This window comes from Aphelocoma coerulescens, chromosome 1 (genome assembly GCF_041296385.1).
Source record: "Aphelocoma coerulescens isolate FSJ_1873_10779 chromosome 1, UR_Acoe_1.0, whole genome shotgun sequence".
Taxonomy (NCBI): domain Eukaryota; kingdom Metazoa; phylum Chordata; class Aves; order Passeriformes; family Corvidae; genus Aphelocoma; species Aphelocoma coerulescens.
Genome location: NC_091013.1, coordinates 105,011,269 through 105,029,936, shown reverse-complemented (window position 1 = coordinate 105,029,936; position 18,668 = coordinate 105,011,269). Strand labels below are relative to the sequence as shown.

The window sequence follows — 18,668 nt, the reverse complement described above, 5'->3', positions numbered from 1 at the left end:
AAGGCCAGAGGTGATGTGACATCTGTCCTATCACTCAAGATGTGGGAGAAGTCTGGTGTTCAGGTTCCCTATTTCCTCCCTGGATTTAGGGAAGACTAGGGAACGCAAAGCAGCGTGTCAGTAACAGCTCACATGCAGAAAAGGTGATTTAAACCCCACAAGCTCACAAAATTGCTGCTGTCATTAGAAAATAAAAGATTAGCTTTCTAATTAGAAATTAGAAAATGTCCCAGAGGACATTAAAACATCAGTCGGTTTTGGGGCAGTCTTTCCAAAAGAGAGTGGTTGAAACAAACCTGAGCCAATGATACGACTAGCAAATGGGGTGAACTAGAAGAGGTGCTGAGCTCCAAAACACAACTGTGTGATGGTATTTGTTATACTTGTTACATATGCATGTTTTTGCTCCATTCCTCTAAATAATTTTTGGCCATTTGGTTGGTGGGAGAATCCTTTGTTTTGTCTGTGTGTTTTTATTTGTTCAGAGATACAAGGAGCATTCCCTGGGAGCTGTATTGGCCCATGATAAGAACCAGGAAAACCAGAAGTAGCGAAGGAGGATAAATAGTTTCTTAATAAATTGTTTGCTTGCAGAAGGAGTTTTCTATTAGGCTTTTTGTATAGCAAAAAAAGCAATAAGAAGCAATAAAAGCAATAAAATCAGTAAAATTTTCCGTAAGTATTTATGCGTTATGAGAAAAGAGAATGCTGATTTGCAGAATCATAGAATAGACTCAGAAATGTTGGGGTTGGAAGGGACTTTAAAGCTCATCCAGTCCCACCCCCTGCCATGGGTGGGGATGCCTTCTGCTAGATCAGGCTGCTTCAAGCCCCATCCAACCTGGCTTTGAACACTTCCAGGGATGGGGCAGCCACAGCTTCTCTGGGCAGCCTGTACCAGGAATTCTCCTCCCTCACAGGCAAGAATTTCATATTTAATCTAAACCTACTTTGTTTCAGTTTGAAGTCATTCCTCTTTGTCCTATCACTACAGTTCCTGATGAAGTGTTCTCTCCAGCTTCCTTTTAGGCTCCGTGGAAGGATACTGAGGGCTCCCTGGAACCTTTTCTTTTCCAGGCTGATCAGTCCGAACTTTCTCAGCCTGATCCTAAAGAGAAGAATCATTTTCTAGGTCAAATTTCTATGTTTAAAGCACAGGTGGACTTCTCTTTCTGAGACCTTCTTTTAATTAGAAGGTTAATTATACAATATAAATAGGATCATATCTTCAAATGCATGATATGTGCAAAATAAAATGAAATAGGTCATTGACTCCTGTCCCTGTTTTTTGTCAGCCTTCTAGCAGTGGCCGAGCTGCAGAGCTCCTTGCCAAAGAACGTGGAACAGTGCCTGGGTTTATCGGCTTTGGAACATCTCAGAGTGATCTAGGATATGTTCCTGCAATTCAAGGAGCAGAGGAAATAGACAGCCTTGTGGATGCTGATTTCCGAATGGTGTTGCGAAAACTTTCTAAAAGGGATATCACAACCAAGTTAAAAGTAGGTGTATCCTTTATCCCCCCCTAATTTATTTGTTTTTATCTGGAGAATAATACAGTTTTCTTAAGGGTGGAAGAGGATGTAACTAACACTAATTTCACTTTGGTGGATTTGCTAGAACTGCAATCCAGAAGATAGCTTGGATAACCTGTAGCAATCTCCATGATGCAATTATCTCTATAGATGCTCAGTTGCAAGAAATGAATTGATTTTTGGAAAAGGGAGTTGTAGTTTCAGATATAGACTGGTAAATTGCAGAACATATCTATCTGACTTCTTAAGTCATGCTCTTGATATTTTGATTTTAGGCTATGCAGGAGTTTGGGACAATGTGCAAGGAAAGAGAAGCGGAAGTTGTTAAAGGCGTTCTTCCTTACTGGCCGAGAATTTACTGTAAAATTTCACTAGTAAGTATTGAAGTATTTAAATTAAAAACTTACCATGTACTTCCTGTGACTACCTCTGAGGTGGTCACTGTTGACCTATCTACCTTTGTTGGAATTACTGACTTGTTCTAGGACAAACATCAAGTTGAAGGAAAATACTGTTCTTTTTTTTTTGGATGTATTTCAGTATTGGCAGTGGGTGGAATCTTGAACTGTTGATGTCTGGGCTGTACTTCCTTGATAGGTCTGTTAGACTTTATGTTTAAAAGATGGTACTATATTTCTTAGGAAAAGTTCTTTTATTCCAGATTCCAGAAAGACTCCAGAAAGGCTAGAGAGTCCATTCAGTTAATCTTCTTGATCTAAGGCTAATACTTGACTAGACTTAACACTAAAAGAAAACCCCAAACCCAAATATGAAAGACCATTGTAGTCAGATTAGCAATACGTTTTTTTATATATTTACTGTATTTCCAAGCTCTCTGGAATGGCTACTGTTGGAAACATGATATGGGACAAAATGAATCACTATTCTTACCCATTAGAGTAATTCCTAACATTTCTTTCTGGAGTCAAGAGTGTGGAAAATCATGATGTTGTAAATTCATATGCAAATAAAGGATAATGATGCACAGCTTTATGGTAGTTCTAATTCAAAAGATGTCTTCAAGGCTTCCTGTTTCTCCTGCCTCTTCTCTGTCTGTAAAATGTTTGTATAAATTGGAAACAAAAACTGTAGTTAGGGATATCAGAGAAAGGTTGCAATTCTGAGTGTACAACACTTTGGGAGTACGATGCTACTAAATTAGGACTCTCCCCATACCTTGGGATACCAAAACTTTTTTGTTGGTGGTGTGTATTCTCAAATTTATGTTTCAAATCCAATTAACTGCAAACATGGCTTTTTAATCACCCTTTTTGCTTTGAAGTACCTGAAATCAAAGGTACATTTCTTAAACCAATAAACCTTTCTCTTCTTTCTTTTTTTGTTTAACAGGATCATGATCGCCGTGTTCGAGAAGCAACTCAGCAATCTTTTGAGCAACTGATTCTTAAAGTAAAAAAACACTTAGCTCCTTACTTAAAAACTATCATGGGTTACTGGCTGATTGCTCAGTGTGACACTTACTCCCCTGCTGCTTCTGCTGCAAAAGTAGCTTTTGAAAAAGCTTTTCCTTCAAGCAAACAACCTGAAGCCTTAGTATTCTGTAAGGATGAAATTCTCAATGTGAGTTTATAGTTTTATATTTCTTTAAGGCTTTGTATATGTAAACTTCTATTCCCCCATCTATTCTTCACAGTTAAATTTCTTTCTCACCTGAAACTTTGCTCCTGTGAAGAGAATCATAGAACGGTTTGGATTGGAAGGGACTTTCAAAAGGTTCATGTTCCACCCCCTGCCATGGGCAGGGACACCTTCCACTAGACCGGGTTCGTCCAAGCCCTGTCCAACCTGGCCTTGAACACTTCCAAGGGATGGGGCAGCCACAGCTTTTCTGGGCAGCCTGTGCCAGGGCACCATCACCATCACAGGGAAAAATTTCTTCTGTAAGGAAATATAAAAAAGAAAAATAATAAAGAATGCAGAGAAAAAAATACATCTGTTTTTTTGGACTTGAGATGAGAATGACTGGAACCAAAGGAATGACTAGTGAATTTCCTTGTGTGGATTCCCATGTAATGATGCTCAGTCAACACATAATGTTGCTGACAGAGGGAGTAATAATGCTGGAGTAGTTTAGCTGCAGTGAACAAGGGATGAAGAATGCTGAGCAGTGTTTCAGCATCTACAAGTTTAGTTCTCACCAAGGTTTATACTCTTCTGCCAGTCAGATATGATACTGAATTGACTGAATTAAAAAAAGGTAAAATATTGCATTGCTGGCCGATCATATGCAAACCTAACTATTTTGATTTGCCTCAGTTTGGCTTCTTTTTAGCTGGGGCACATTGGTATAGGGCTGTAATTTACTAAGTATTATGAAGACTTAATTCAAACAGTACCACAGCTACTATGTTCGGCATGAGTCAAATTCTTTTCTAGCATGTTTACTAGCATGTCTAAAAATACTAGAAAGACAACTCAGAGGTTGTGGAATTTTATTGTAGGGCTGTGTCTAAGTAATGTATGGACTGTATTGTTCACATATAAATATTAGATTTCTTCATGTTTATATGTATTGTTTTTTCCCCCATAGGTACTTCAAGATCACCTTCTGAAAGAAACAGCTGATACACTCAGTGACCCTCAGTATGTCTGCCTGCTTTAATGTATATTTAAGTCCTTAAATTTTGGTCTGTATTGGGTTCTCTGTCCCTGGAGGTAGTGATTTTAGTTTTGTTTCAAGAGATAGAATAATTATTTGAGTCCAGATCCCAGCAACTTTGTTTGGAACTTAAGTATAAATGGTTTTGAAAGTATTATCAGTTGTCTAATTCTTGTTTCACCTCTTTTAAGAATAGCATTTGTGAGTAGCTGGAAGATGAGATGACTTGAAACTCTTTCTTTTCTAACACTTTATAATGTAATTTAGAACCTATGGAACATTGCTGTCACCTGAAATCAAAAGAACAATACAAAAGAATTGAAGACAGTTTAGTTAAGAAAAGCTTGGGATGCCTGCTGGTTTATTTGCAGTTCACTTTGACTTTTTTGTTTGATTTGCTTTCTGAGAACTGTACCAGAAGAAGAAAGGGAAGCCAAATTTTTCCGGATTCTGACCTGTTCCTTGTTAGCTTTAAAAAAGTTGCTCAGCATGTTGCCAAAGAAAGAGATGCATTCATTGGAGGAGAAGTTAATGTCACTTCTGTCCCAAAACAAATTTTGGAAATACAGCAAACACAGCGTATCACAGGTAACTTTTAAATTTCTTCTTTATTTTGCTTGGTTTTTGTAAAAGGTAATGCACTTCACCTAAGGAAGTATTAGTTACTTGTATTCTACAGCTATGAACTTTGTACTTTGCTTAGGTTTGAAACAGCCTTCTGGTTTCTAGGTAGATTCCAGAAAGGCTAAAGAGGCTGTTCAGTTTACATAATTATAAATCTTTTTGATCTAGGACTAATATCTGACCAGACAATGTTAAAAAACCCCCAAACTCAATATAGACAATATTGCTTGAAAATTTGTCCAGTAAGCTAAATTTTTATTTTCAGATTATCATGATCTACCTTTTGGCAATTTGCCAAAAAAAAATTCATGTATAAGGTACAAACTCTGTCAGCTCACAGCATGTGTTCTTAGTGCCTTGGGATTTTCATTTTTTAAACCATGTTACTGGTCTTTAGTCTGCCAAGACCAGCAGTGCATAGAGTGATGTATTCATGCAATAGTATTTTGTTTAAAAGTTTTAAGTTGCTTTTGGGAAAAAATGCCTTTTGAGAAGTATGTAAAAATACAACTTTTGATAAGCATTTTATCACTAAACAAATTATGTTAAAATATTTGATAAGACTGTTGAATAACTGCTTTGTTTTTCTTCGTTTTTAATAATATTTTACCCTTTGTTAATAGGATGAAATATGGGGATGGCATGTTGTAAGGTTTTGTTGACTTTAAAAGGAGTTTTATAAACTACATGTAGTGACAAATTGTGTTTTTTCTTCTGTGGCCTCTGTCAGGTTCGCTCAGCTTTCTTTGAGCTGATTTCTGCTTTTTGCCAGCATTTGCCTGAGGTGGTGAGAGCTGAAGCACCAAGAGTTTGCCCTGCTGTTCTTCTCAGCATTGATGACAGTGATGCAGTGGTGTGTCCTGCTCTTTGGGAAGCAGTGCTTTATACTATCACCACTATTGAGGTAATGTGGGAAGCCTAAGGGGCAGATACTTTCATGAAATTTAACTTTTCACTAAGTGGTGTTGTTCTCCGTGTAGAATTAGGAAGACAGGCTTGTCTGGGTTCTCTTTATGATTAATAACAGGAACTCCTTAAGGCTGCATCCTCCTTCTTTCAGTGTAACTTTCAAATATATCGTGTTTAGCATATCTGAAAATTAGAGTTGTGTTATGAATTTAATTTAATTAACCTGAAACCCTTTCATTAAATGTAGTTACTAGTAAGTCAAATAGTGCTTAAAACCTTTTTCTTTGTTAAAGACAGTTAGAAAAATGACCTGCAGTGTGTTTTTGGTTAGTTTGTTTCCCCTTCAAATGTAAAGGTTCTAGAGCTTTTTATTTTTTTAAAATTTTAAGTGAAACACCAGCTTTGCTTTTACTAGCAGGATGAGGTGTTGCCATAGACTGGGATGCTTTGAGGGTTTAATGCTGCAGATCCCTTTTGCAACTGCTGGAATGAACTGTAACAAGTTTTCATGAAGAAAAGCCCCTAAACAGTCTTTGTTCAGCTTGTTATAAATATAGGTACCTTGAACTATAACAAATATTATAAGAAATAAAATAGATCAGGTGACAAAAAATTTTAGGGAGGGGAAAGTGCCAAAGCATCTCCTAACCATCAGAAAATTTTTGAAGAGAGTTTTGAAGTTAGTGATACTTCTAAAGTCAGTTACTGGTTGGTCTTGATGATGAGAACTTAAAATTAAATACAGGTCTAATTAAATAGTGATTTCTATGAAGCATCATGAAAGCATTATTAAAGAGAAACTGCAATTTAATTGCAGTTGGCTAACAAGGAAGGTCAATCGATTTTAAACAATGCATAAATAGTTTTATCATGTTAACTTCTTAAATTCACAAGCCGAAATAGGGAGAAAGTGATTTTAAAGAATACTGGCAAGTGAGTAACTTAACAGAATTTAAATTTCACAATAACTTGTTTCAGTTACAATACAGGGAGGTGGGTTAAATGGCTAGCTTGGGAGTTCTTCTGAGGCAACATATTGTTGTTTAATTTATAGTAAGTGAGTTTCTTTCTGTAGGGCTGTTGGAGTCATGTAAATGCCAAAAAAGGAGTTCTGCCAAAGCTCTGGACAGTGCTTCGAGAAGGTGGGCGAGGATTAGCCACTGTTATCTACCCAAACCTCCTGCCCTTCATTAGCAAGGTGCCTCCTGACGTTGTGGAACCGAAGCTGGAATACTTCAGAGTTTTTTTCAGCTCTATAGTTCAAGGGTATGGACCACAAATTTATTTATTCGGAATCAGTCTATTTTACATTTGGAAATAAACTGATCTTTAAGAATTTAAAGATGAATGGGAATCATACTTTAAAAATTGTTTTCAATATCCAAAACTGGAGTCAGTCCTTTGTGGCTATTCCTGTTGTCTTAAATCTTCAGCTTTCCTTTTGATTTCATTACATCTTCCTTACATGAAGCATTCTTATCTTTCCTTGTCCAAGCTTTGTGTTTATTCCATGACCAGTCTGAAAATGGAAAATCAATTATAATTAAGGGTGACTCTTAAGAATCAGGTTCTTCTCACCAGTGGGTAATTCTTACAGAGGGGATTAGCCTTGTGATAGTGACATTTCCTTTACGCAGGAACTGTAATTCTTGTGATACTGCTTTTTAAAGGATTGAAACTGCTTTTGCTGTGTGCCTTTAAAATACCTCAAAGCCAACTTTCTATCAAATGTAATTTAAATGTGCACCTGTGCATTGTGTACTCAAAAGCATATAGAAATTATTTTATGAAATACTGAAATTTCATTTATTTAAACAAAAATCAGTTCTCAACTGATGTTGGTGTGGCAATTACCGGAGGTCTTGGGGAAGAGAGTTATGTAGGGGTTTGATTGAAAAGTGTATAGAATTTTATTACAAGTAGTAAAATGATTGTAATATTTCTATGATAGTTTATGTGACCTAATATTTATTAAAAAGCAAAAAAATTGCAGTTTTTCAGACTCAGAACTTGTGAAACTGTCTTTAGGTGGCTCTTTTCTTTTTTTTCTCTTTTTTTTCCTTCTTTTTTTTCTTTTTTTTCCCTGTAATGACAGAAAGTGACGCTTTCGGAACCTCTGTAGTGTGTGTGTAAGATTGCAAAGGAGTTTTGACAGCCATCTGAAACATGAGACAGTGTGCTTGACTGTATATGGTTTCTCTGTTTACATAGATCTTTTTTTTCTGAATGCTAAGACTGGATAAAGAAGTTATTTTGATGTAGGTTCTATTAAATGCCTGGGTTTATTGACTTTTTAAATTGAATTTATTTTGATCTGACTCCTATAAATGATTCTATGATCCTGTATTCTCATACTGGTGTTGTCTGGATCAGAACAGCGTAACTGAGGGTACATTGATGACATTCATACTGGGTTTCTTGGAAGCACAGCTGACTGTGTGTCCTCTTACAGGTTGTCAAGTGAGAGGACAATAGCCAGCCCTTCAGAAAGTTCAGCAATTATAACTGCATTTATGGAGTGTCTGTGCTTTGCTGTACTACAGAAAAGAGAAGAAGACGACCAAAACCAAATTCATCAAATGCTTATATGTGACCAGGTATTCATCAGAAATACTGAATATTGTTGTATGTACATTTAATAATTCAAAATGAAAGAAAAATGTGAGTTTTAGGTGAGGATTTACTTCTCTGTTGAGAGTTTCTCTAGACTTTATGAAAAAAATCACACAGAATTGTCAAGGTTGAAAAAGACCTTTGAGATCATCCAGTCCCACTGTCAGCCCAGCACCACAAAAATAGCCCCTAGACCATGTCCCCAAGTGCCTCATCCAGGCATCTCTTAAGCACTTCCAGAGGTGGTGGCTCCACCACCTCACTGGGCAACTTATTCCAATGCCTGACCACACTTCCAGTGATTTTTTTTTTTTTCTACTGCCTGGTCTGAATTTCCCCTGCTGCGATTTAAGGCCATTCCTTCTCATCCTTTCACTTGAGACATGGCAGAAGAGACCCATCCTCACCTCCTTTCAGGGAGTTGTAGAGAGCAACATGTAACAAAAGTAATGGTACTGAATTTAGTTTTTTTTTTTCTTCCTATGAAATCATCCTTTTACTGTGCAATTTAAGTTATATTTAAGGGAAAAAAGTGCCTCCCACCCTGTATATTTTTGTGATGTGTTCAAGCATAAGTAATTCTGATATTTGCAGAACTGCTTCCAGAAGGCTTTTCAGATTATATAATTTCTTGGCATTATAAAGAATAAAATGATTTTATAAATTGGATCACTGTTCTTTAATACTGTTTTTTTGTCTTTATAGCTAATTCCTTTTACCAGTGCTGTACTTAAGGAGTCCAAGTTACAGAGTGGACCATTATTTTATCAAATAGCAGAAATGCTGAGTTCCTGGGAAGCTAAAGCAGAACTCTCCAGTGATGATGGCACAGATGAACTTTTCCAGAAACTGTTGTCTGAATTTTGGGACCATCTTTTAAAAATGTGTATACTTCATGTTGATAAGTTGGATGCTGATGATAAATCATTGTTTGCCATATCTGATATGCTAGAAATTCTTCAGAATCCAAAGAGTGCTACGAAACCAAACAATAGAAAATCTCTCAAAATCCGATTTACAGACGAAGATGAATCTGAAAGGAACACAGAGAATCGAAAGCTCACGGAAATGAGAAATGGTGACTCTGAAATTCAGGCTGAATTGCAGCAAACTTCACGTCTAAGGAAAGAACCTCTAGAGAACTTAGTCTGCAACCTTGCTGAGCTGAGCATTGTGTATGTCAATGAACAGAAGTCAGAACTGCATTTGAAATTTCTCTCTGCCCTGCTCAACTCTTTTTCCTCAAACAGAGTTTTCCAAGTACTTTTAGAGCAGGGAAATGATGTAAGCCCTGCTCAGGCTGAATCCCAAAATGAAATGAAAGCTCATAACCGAAGTCCAGCTGTACAATTTCTGTATATGAATTTAATAGCTTGGCTGAAAGAAGACTGGAGAAAAGACACCCATTTCCTGGTTGATATTTTATACAGTGTACTTCATTGTTGCAACAATAATGATGAAAAGAAAGTCATTCTTGATGATTTAGCAAAGGTATGACTTGTACATTATGTTATTAATTTTTATCAAAGTCATTACTGTTTTTGTGGGCTGTGGTTCATTAATAATCTTCCTTTGGCACTGTCACATGGAAGATAATTCTACATGAATTTGGGTTAAGTTCAGCATAAGGAAGGTAGTTTTAGGAAAGTTTGACATGATAGTGTTGGGGTGAAAGGTTCTGTCCCTTTCTGTGGGGTATAAATAATTTTTAAAAAGTAACATCAGAATTTCTCTGCTCTTGCTTCTTTATACAGTGTACTTTTATAGTAGTCACTGGTAGCCTTTTGTATAAATACAGTCCCTTATTTTGTTGTAGAAAAAGATTTGGAAGACAAAAATGGTGTAGTCAATAACTTTGTTACTGAATTTTAGCAGCTTCTACTTACACCCTACAGAACTGTTAAAATGGCATTATTGCTTCCTGTTCAGCAAAGATTTTTATTAAATATTGGGGAATTTTGTTTTTTCTTTTCAGATGGACCTGAAATGGGTTATTTTTCTCCAGATAATTCAAAAGGTACCTCTTAAGGTTTTTTTTGTTCCTGTTATGCAATGTTTTTAATAATCCTCTGATGTTAGCTTTAAGACTCACATGTGTTTGTAGTGATAATTTCCATAGTTTGAAAATCTTACAGTTTCAGAGTAGTGTTTGTTTTAAATGCACTTAAATCTGGAAACCATCTTAAAAATGAAATGATGATGCCAAAACAAAAGAGTATTTGTCCCTTCTGGTTTTGGTCAGCTTGCTTTTTGAGTCAGAGGGATTCCTGATTTGTTGATCATCTCTTCTAAGCTGGAGAGAATGGAGCTGGGGGTTAGACCAATAATTGAAATGATTATTTATGTCATCATCTTTACAAGGTGCTTATGAGGAAAAGGTAGTATTACATTTTTTCACACTGAATGTTGACAAACTGACATTTAAGTGATTGCATGGGATGAAATACGAAGTGTATGACAAATTTTTGGACAAAAACTCATAGCACATGACTTACAGTCCAGTGCACAGACCTCAGGATCTTCTCTCACATATGCTGTATAATTTAGGAATACTCAGTTTTTATGATTTTGTAACTTACAGTAGCTCATCAGCAAAATAACATTTTTAACTTGTGACCTTCTATTTCTTCTTAAAGAAATTCAGGTGCTGTAAACAGTATTTTTATGTTGTAAATAGATTTTATTTCAGCCAACTTGGTCATCCAGAAGTTATTTTTCTAATTCCTGTGTAGGAATTTCCTGGGCTCTATAGTTGGAGGACAAAGGTAATGGAAGCATTTTGAGAAGGTGACTTATTTCACTCTGCAGTAGAGATCTGACTCAGCCATAAGTTGCTGTCTCTGACAAAAAGAAAGTTGGGGGTGTTGTTGCAGATATAAAATTTAAAGACTGTTTGTGGCAGATGATATAGTTCCCACTCTGTGTGTGCAAGTTTGACATATTAATCTTACACTTAGTAATAAAAGTTAATAACAGGTTACCCAGAGAAGCTGTGGCTGCCCCATCCCTGGAAGTGTTCAAGGCCAGGTTGGTTGGGGCTTGGAGCAACCAGATCTAGTGGAAAGTGTCCCTGCCCATGGCAGGGGGTTGGTACTTAAACTGGAACTTGGAAGATGATCTTTAAGGTCCCTTCCAACCCAAACCATTCTATTATTCTATACCGTCAAAAGGTTCTTGGAATTTTTTTCTTACGATCCAGGCATGCTCAAGCACAACGAAACTTTCCTTAGTCTCTGACTGGCTGAAAGGAGACACGCTTGGAGAAAGACTAGTAATGCTGGCAGATGATCTGTGTCACCTGGGTTTAAAACCTAGAGCAGCCTCATCAGAATCAGCCTCTTCAGAAAGGTGGACCCTCCTGAGCTTGGTGTTGTCGCAGCATGTTAAAAGTGGTGAGCATAAGTAATCCTTGGAGTTTGTGAAGTGTAAATGTTGCACTTAGACTTTGCGTAAGGTTGAAAGGAATTTGGGATCTTCCGAAATACTTCATGTAGAGCATTTAGGCTTTCTCCTGGTAGTTTTTTGTTGATTAGTTGGTTTTTGTTGGGGTTTTTATTTCTTTGTTTTGGGCTTTTTTTGTACCTGAGCCAGTTTACTACATCCAATTTAATTTTATAAACGCTAACTTGTAGCAACTGCCATTTTTTTGGTCCACATTGCTAAATGCGGGCAGTGTTTAAAGAGAAGATTCAGATTTGCAAGTTTTGAAAAATTGAAGAAAATTTAAGTAAGCTTGATCTATTAGCTGATGTGCTGTAAAATAATACGAATTTTTAAACCATACTGTGTGAAATTTACCTTCAAAACTAGAATACAAAGTCAATTGTTATGGACCCATGTGTGTTTTAATAATGCCTTGTTACGGGACCTTTGAATTGTTTTGAGCCATTTCCAGTTAGTTTCATGTCTTTTAAAAACTCTGTGTGTGCTCTTATGCTGTGTGTGTAATCTGATTTTTTTTATTAATAGCATCCTATTTAATTTATTCCTTGCATTTTTCGTATCTGATATAGACTTCTAGGGGAGTTCAGCTTTCTTCATGTTTTCCACGTAAACTCAGCATTTGCTTTGATCCCTGAGGTGACATGTTTCAGTGTCAGTGGATGCTGTGCACATTAATGGTGCTTTCAAGTTTCAAAGATGCACACAGGCAACTCACCGTGGTGGATGTTCTTAGACAAGGCATCCTGAAGGTGTCCTAAGATTATTTTTTCTGTTACTGGAATTTTTGATGTAAAGGACCATCAGGAAAACCTGTCTCCTCTCTCCATAGAGAGTCCAACAAATGTGCTTGTGAGTCAGTAATGTTCTAGGGCTGATCATCCAGTGACTTTGCTTTTTGACTCTAGAGCTGGAGGCACTCCTGAGTTCATTTTCTGCTGGGTGCTGAGTGACCTGTTTTTAATTCATATTGGATAAAGCCTAAGAGATTTTAAGGAGCTATGGTGGTTCTTGACTTAGTCATTCAAGCTGAAATAGGGTATGTGAACTTCCAAAAGGATTTTTTTAATGAGATCTCTTACAAGTTTTTTAAGGTAAATTGTCACGGAGGAAATAGACAAGCCTTTCATGGATCAGTAGCCTATGATGATAGGAATTAAAGGGAAAAAAGGATAAATACTGAGAGGAAGATAATTGTTTCTGATAAATTATTAATGGTCATCAGACCTGAAACTTCACAGACCCGTAGCAGTGTGTTTTGATACTGAATGCTTAACTGATACAAAAGATTACAAAAGATTACAAAAGAAATACAAAGCCAATAAGTATTGCAAGTATACATGGGAAGAACACAGTTGTAACTGTATCAGTTCAATGATAGGCTCTGAGCTGTTAAAACTCCAAAGAGATCTGCAGTCATTGGGGTTTTTCCCTGTAAGCAACAGTTTGTAAAAAAGCAGTAAAAAAGGAGTAATGCAGGTTATTAGGAGCTGCTGTAAAAAAAACAGAGGACAAATGAAAATTATTATAGCATGTAGTAAATACACTGAATATGTAGTCAGTATCTGGAATACTGCATGTAGTTTTGGTCGCTGCAATATTCTTGTTCACCTATATGCTTTTGAAAAATGTGTAATAGAATTAGAATATGCCCAAAGAAATCTGGCAGGGATGGTTAGACAAACAGTGGCTTCTGCTTGTAGGGGCAAGAAAACAGACTTGAATTTGTCAGGTTGTAGTGGAAGTGATTGGGGATGGGGTTGTGCTTAAGAGCCATAAAATCATAATTTGTATAGAAAATGCAAATAGTGAGAAATTTATCATTGTTTCTTTCAGTGGAAGGACCTGAGTTTCTAACAGATGCTTAGATAGCAGTCTTGAGGGATGAGAAAAGTACACTTCTTCATACAGTTTATAATTAAATAATGGAACTCATTGCCACAGGATACTATGGAGTTTGAGGATAAATGGAATTGGCTTGCTTGTATCCCATGAAAAAGGAACTAAGCATATTCATGGCTATATGCAATAGTCCAGTGAAATCTTGGGCTCACAGTTGGATGCCAGAAGCTAGGAAGGAATAAAAGGGGGAGGGATTACTCTGCACTTGCTCTATTTTATATACCTTTTTCAAAGCTGCTTCAGCTGGTTTGGAGAAAAGATGCTTGGCAGTGTGAAACGTTGGCTGGTGTCTGTGAAATAAGAGATTTAGTGATCCATTAGCCTGAAACTGCTTTGCACTTTATTTTGAATTCAAAATTAGTAATCAAATTGGTCCATATTAATATGACATCTTTGCATGGTCATGTTCATCAAGTATTCAAAGCATACTGTCTTTTTCCTCTGCCCAATAGAATCACTGATTGGTGAAACTTTTGTTGAAAGGATTATTGATAAACTTCAAGCAGCTCTGTCTAAAGCAAAGGATCTTTCTGAAGCTGGAAATACTGAACCATCAGTATCTTTCATCTGCGATGTGGCCTCAAGCTTTTTCAGCTCAGTGAAAGGGTGTTTGCTGATGCCATCCTCAGAAGACTTGCTCCTTACCATCTTCCAGCTGTGTGCTCAGAGGCAGGATGGAACACACTTGACAGGTAATCTGGAAAAAGAACTTCAGCCGAGCTTTTTCGTAGGTGATGATTACATCTAAATTCTTCCTTTTCATGAAACAGAATCATGTGATAGAATACTGAGTTCACATACATTAAGCATTTGCAGCTGTAACTGACATAAAAATCTGTCTTTCCATTTACAATGCCCATAGTTACTGCTAAGCATCAAGTCCTGTGCATCTTTATGAGGATTTTGAAGTTTGATATTAGTATCAGCTAACTTGGAGGCTGTGATATTGCACACTTTTTGGGAGTGTTACAGAAGTTATTTAAAGTCTATGAAATAAAACAAATGAACATATTTTGTTCATTTTGCAGTCTGGGGCGTCTATGAAAAAATATGTGCAATCGCTTCATTACAGATAACATGTATTTATTCTGAAACCATTTTTATTGGCCAAGTTGCCCAGACAAATTGTGATCCATGCCTCTCTATACCAGTGTGTTCCAGTTTGGCCAAATCTAGAAATATATCCTCTGAGAGAAGGCAGGCTACAACCACCCCTCCCCCACCAGGTTCAGGAAAAAATAAATTTTCCTCAAAGGAAAGTGAAAGAGATAAAAACCATTTATTTAACAAACACACAGGAAAAGGGATTATGATGCTAAATAATAAAACCTCTTGCTCTGCTGAGAGAAACTTGGGGAAATTTCAGAGTCCCTCTGTAGTCTCTCTCTCTCTCCCTCCTTGGAGCTGGGACAAGATGGTGGGCCCATCTCCAGGGCCAAGGCCTCGGTGGAAAGTCCTCCCAATGTATTCTGATGTTGAAACTGTCCAGCAGAGAAAAGGGAAAAAAAACTGAAGTCCCAGGAAGACAAAAGTTCAACTCTCTGGAGGAAAAGGAGCTGGGGAAAAAAAGCTGCCGAAAGCTGGCTGGAAAGAAAAGCAAGCCGGGTGCTTCCCTTCCATCTCGCTCTCCTGCTGCAGTTGAAAAAAGTCCCTATCTCTGTGTGACCTTGAACAAGCTGCAAACTGCTTTGAAAAAATTTTGCTCAGTTTTTCCTCCCCCCTCTCAGGCTCAGTTTAAAGGCATAGAAAGGCACAAAAATTAATTTCTGGGCATAGGGCAGCGATATGGGATACACATCATAAAGTCACCCCAAGACATTGTGTCTCATGTTCAGGCTGAGATCATGATTTATATTCTTCGAATGCAGAATTTGAGAGTGTTAATTTGGTACATGCACTTATTGACATTAATACAAATAAATACAATGTTTTAGTGTTGTCATAGAAGTGAAGTAAGACAGTACTAGCTTGGAAACCACTGCTGCTTTATAAATGGCTCTTGATGTTGTGAATGTTCAGTATTTGGGTAGAAAGATCTGTGGTTTTAAAGACTGTATGGACATATGGTAGCAGAAAACAGGAACATCACTGTTATTCTCAATTAAATTAAATCTTACCTGTGTGTCAGAGTTCATTTAAAATTGCTCTGCAACAAGAAAGCTGTGTGTGTGCCCCTGATAAGTTTTGCATATAACCACAGAAAAGAGAATTGTTTTCCTACTCTAGGATCTTTAGACATGTGATTGTTGCTGTATGCTGTAGGTTGTAAGTAGAGTTTACCTGTGTGTGGTGGTTTTGCTTGTCCATTTGTTGTTGTTTTGTTTTCTTTTTTCTTTTCCCTACAATAGATTTACTTGTATGCAAATTAAAACACACTTGGATGTCTGGTGTAAATTCACTTGTGCATCAGCTTCAGAGCACTCAGAAACAGAGCACCTTTTTGCTTAAAGCTGCCCTGTGGGTCAAGAACCAAGTTCAGTCTTCCTCCTTGGACGTTAAAAGGTAATTAGGATGCACATGTCTGTTCCATAATATGTCATTCTCCAAAACAAACCAGGATCAGTGCTATACCAGCCTTTACTTAATTGACATCTGTATTACTGAGAGACTTTTCAGCCTGTTGGAGGCAGTGGGTAGAGCAGAACTTAAAACCACCCCTGGTACAGCATGTATGGAGCATTGTATCAGTGGAAAATTTACAGGTGGCTGTTAATGAATAGTGCCAAACTTGTTTGCAGCGTTTTCTCCTTTTCTCAGTCTTCAGGTTTTGATTTCTGCAGTCAGTGATCTGTTGTTGAAGCTCATGGAAGCTGATGGACAGTCTGGATATCTTGTGAGAGCTTATGATGAGCATGTCACACCAAACAAAACTGAGTGGGGGAAATTGCACGAGTCTCTGTGCTCTGAGGTATGGAAATGATAATGGATGGCACAGGGTGGTCAATCTTTCCTCAAGCCTCTGTCCCCTAGGGTGGTAAGCAGTCTTCCTTTTGACTGGAAGACTGCACTTATGAATACCACGTTTGTGCAGAGGTTCTTTTCAGCCTCTGTCCATAAAGAGGACAAAATCTCTGTATTTATGGACCCAAAATTCAAAATCCATGAAATTACCTCTTCTGCATGGAGCACCAGCAACTTGCTTTACAATTCAGGAATTTTATCTGACAGAGTTTATATTATGAAGATGTTCTTATCTCTAAGTTATTTCTTCATAAAGATTAATTTTGTGAAAGACACCAATTTCTGCAGAGGAATGTGCTGTACTAACTATCAACAAAATACTGACATACATAGAGTAGAGAGTGGGGAACGACATAAATTTCCTGTCCAGCCACCAATCTTCAGTAGCCCTAGAATTTCTTGTAAAATATGTAGAGTTATGTATATGTAAAGAAATGTATTTGTTTCTGAGGCAGCAGTGCAGTTCCAAATTGCTGCTTTGCAATCAGGTTTTTAATACACTGGAGTGGGTCATCCTCACCATTGTGCTTTTGTTGTCAATGTGTATGTTTCATGGTGTAGTGGTTTGGTCCAAAATACTCATTACTTACTTATTTACTTTCTGTGAGATAAGAATTAGGAGAATGCAAAGCAGGCACAAAACTTAAAAGAATATAAAGAAGTTTATTAACAGACATAAAAGAAAGAAAAAAAAAATCAGACCAAACCTTCAGAACTCTTCTCCTTCCCCCACCTTTCTCCCTTCTCCCACTGGCAATGTAAAAAGACAACCCTTGAGATTTTCAGTCAGTTTACCACTTCTATAATAACCTTGTTCAGTTCACTTAGGGAGAAGAGTCTCTCTTGCTCATGCTATGGAGACATCTCCACGAGAAGTTCTCTCATGGATTCAGTATCACAACGAGACAGCCACACGGGTTGGTTCTCTGCTTGCATGTGCAAGTCCCTTCCCTCGACTTACAGCTTTTCCCACAACTTCTTTTGAGGGTCCAATCTTGAGCTACTGGAGTACCATTTTAAGGTTGAGCTGTTCAAAAACAAAAGTTCTCTTCACCCATCTCTGGGAGCATCTTCATCTCTAGGAATAGAGGCCCTCCCCCTTCCCTGGGAGCAAAAGGGTCCTCATCATCATCTCTAGGACTGTCTCTGGGAGCATCTCTAGGAACAGAAGTCTTCTCCTTCCGATTTGGAGCAAGAGTCCTCATCACTTCCATCTCTCCCTGTTCAAACTTCTCATCAAATTACAGCTGCTTCAGCATTTGCTTGTTTCAGCATAGGTACTTCTGCTCACAATTACCATTTGAATGCTCCAACCCCCATGCTTTCTTGAAATTACAACTGGTACTCTGATATATCATAGTCCATCACCACCATAGCATTACAACAGAATTTCAGCTTCTAAGCATCTGCTCTTTCTCCTCCCTCAGGGTTTCAGCTCTTCCTTCTTCACTGACTTTGGTGTCTCTATGGTGTTTTCTTCACCTTCCCTCTTCCTCAGACTCGCAAGAGGATTAATGTCTGCAGGTTTCATCTGTTCTGGAGGAAACTTACAGCACTAAAAAAAGTTTTAATCTCACCTAGGCCCTGCAGCTGGAGTTTACTTATTGCTGTTGGTCACATGATCTTTGCCGGACAGCAGAGCAGCGGTCTCAGATGAGCCCCGGCCGCACCAGGGGCTGCCTGCACAGAGCAGGGCTGTGGGGGGAGGGTCGCAGATGGAACAGGGCCGCGCCATGGCTGACCTGGCCCGGCTGCACTGGGCCACATGGCTCCCCCCCAGTTAACTGTCCCAAGGCCGGAAGCAAGAGAGAGCTTTCCCAGGGTTTGTTCATTCTTAAATGTGGACCACAGAGGCGTGTCAAGCTCTTTAAGTGGCTTAAAAAGTTGCCAATATTCAAACTAGCCAGTTGATAGGTTCTGCCAGATCATAGAGGAGGCTGTAAGCACCTTTTTGCAAAAGAATCACTTCTGTAGCTATGCTAACCCGTGACACATGCTTATTTCTTAATAATTCTGAATTTTCAAGGTTAAACAGATAAAAGTATTTTTTCAAACTCTTTTTATGC

General features: G+C 37.8%; 1 protein-coding gene across 1 annotated transcript in view; it reads left to right on the top strand.

Annotated features, from left to right (window-relative positions):
• Positions 1-18,668, top strand: part of LTN1 (listerin E3 ubiquitin protein ligase 1) — a 34,314-nt gene that overhangs the window by 414 nt on the left and 15,232 nt on the right. Inside the window, exons 2-15 of the mRNA XM_069023213.1 lie at positions 1,296-1,499; positions 1,808-1,906; positions 2,883-3,113; positions 4,084-4,136; positions 4,560-4,740; positions 5,507-5,680; positions 6,761-6,951; positions 8,138-8,282; positions 9,004-9,789; positions 10,274-10,315; positions 11,498-11,690; positions 14,094-14,333; positions 15,990-16,143; positions 16,399-16,549. Coding sequence (XP_068879314.1) covers positions 1,296-1,499; positions 1,808-1,906; positions 2,883-3,113; positions 4,084-4,136; positions 4,560-4,740; positions 5,507-5,680; positions 6,761-6,951; positions 8,138-8,282; positions 9,004-9,789; positions 10,274-10,315; positions 11,498-11,690; positions 14,094-14,333; positions 15,990-16,143; positions 16,399-16,549 — 2,844 coding nt within the window. The remainder of the gene's footprint in view (positions 1-1,295; positions 1,500-1,807; positions 1,907-2,882; positions 3,114-4,083; positions 4,137-4,559; positions 4,741-5,506; positions 5,681-6,760; positions 6,952-8,137; positions 8,283-9,003; positions 9,790-10,273; positions 10,316-11,497; positions 11,691-14,093; positions 14,334-15,989; positions 16,144-16,398; positions 16,550-18,668) is intronic.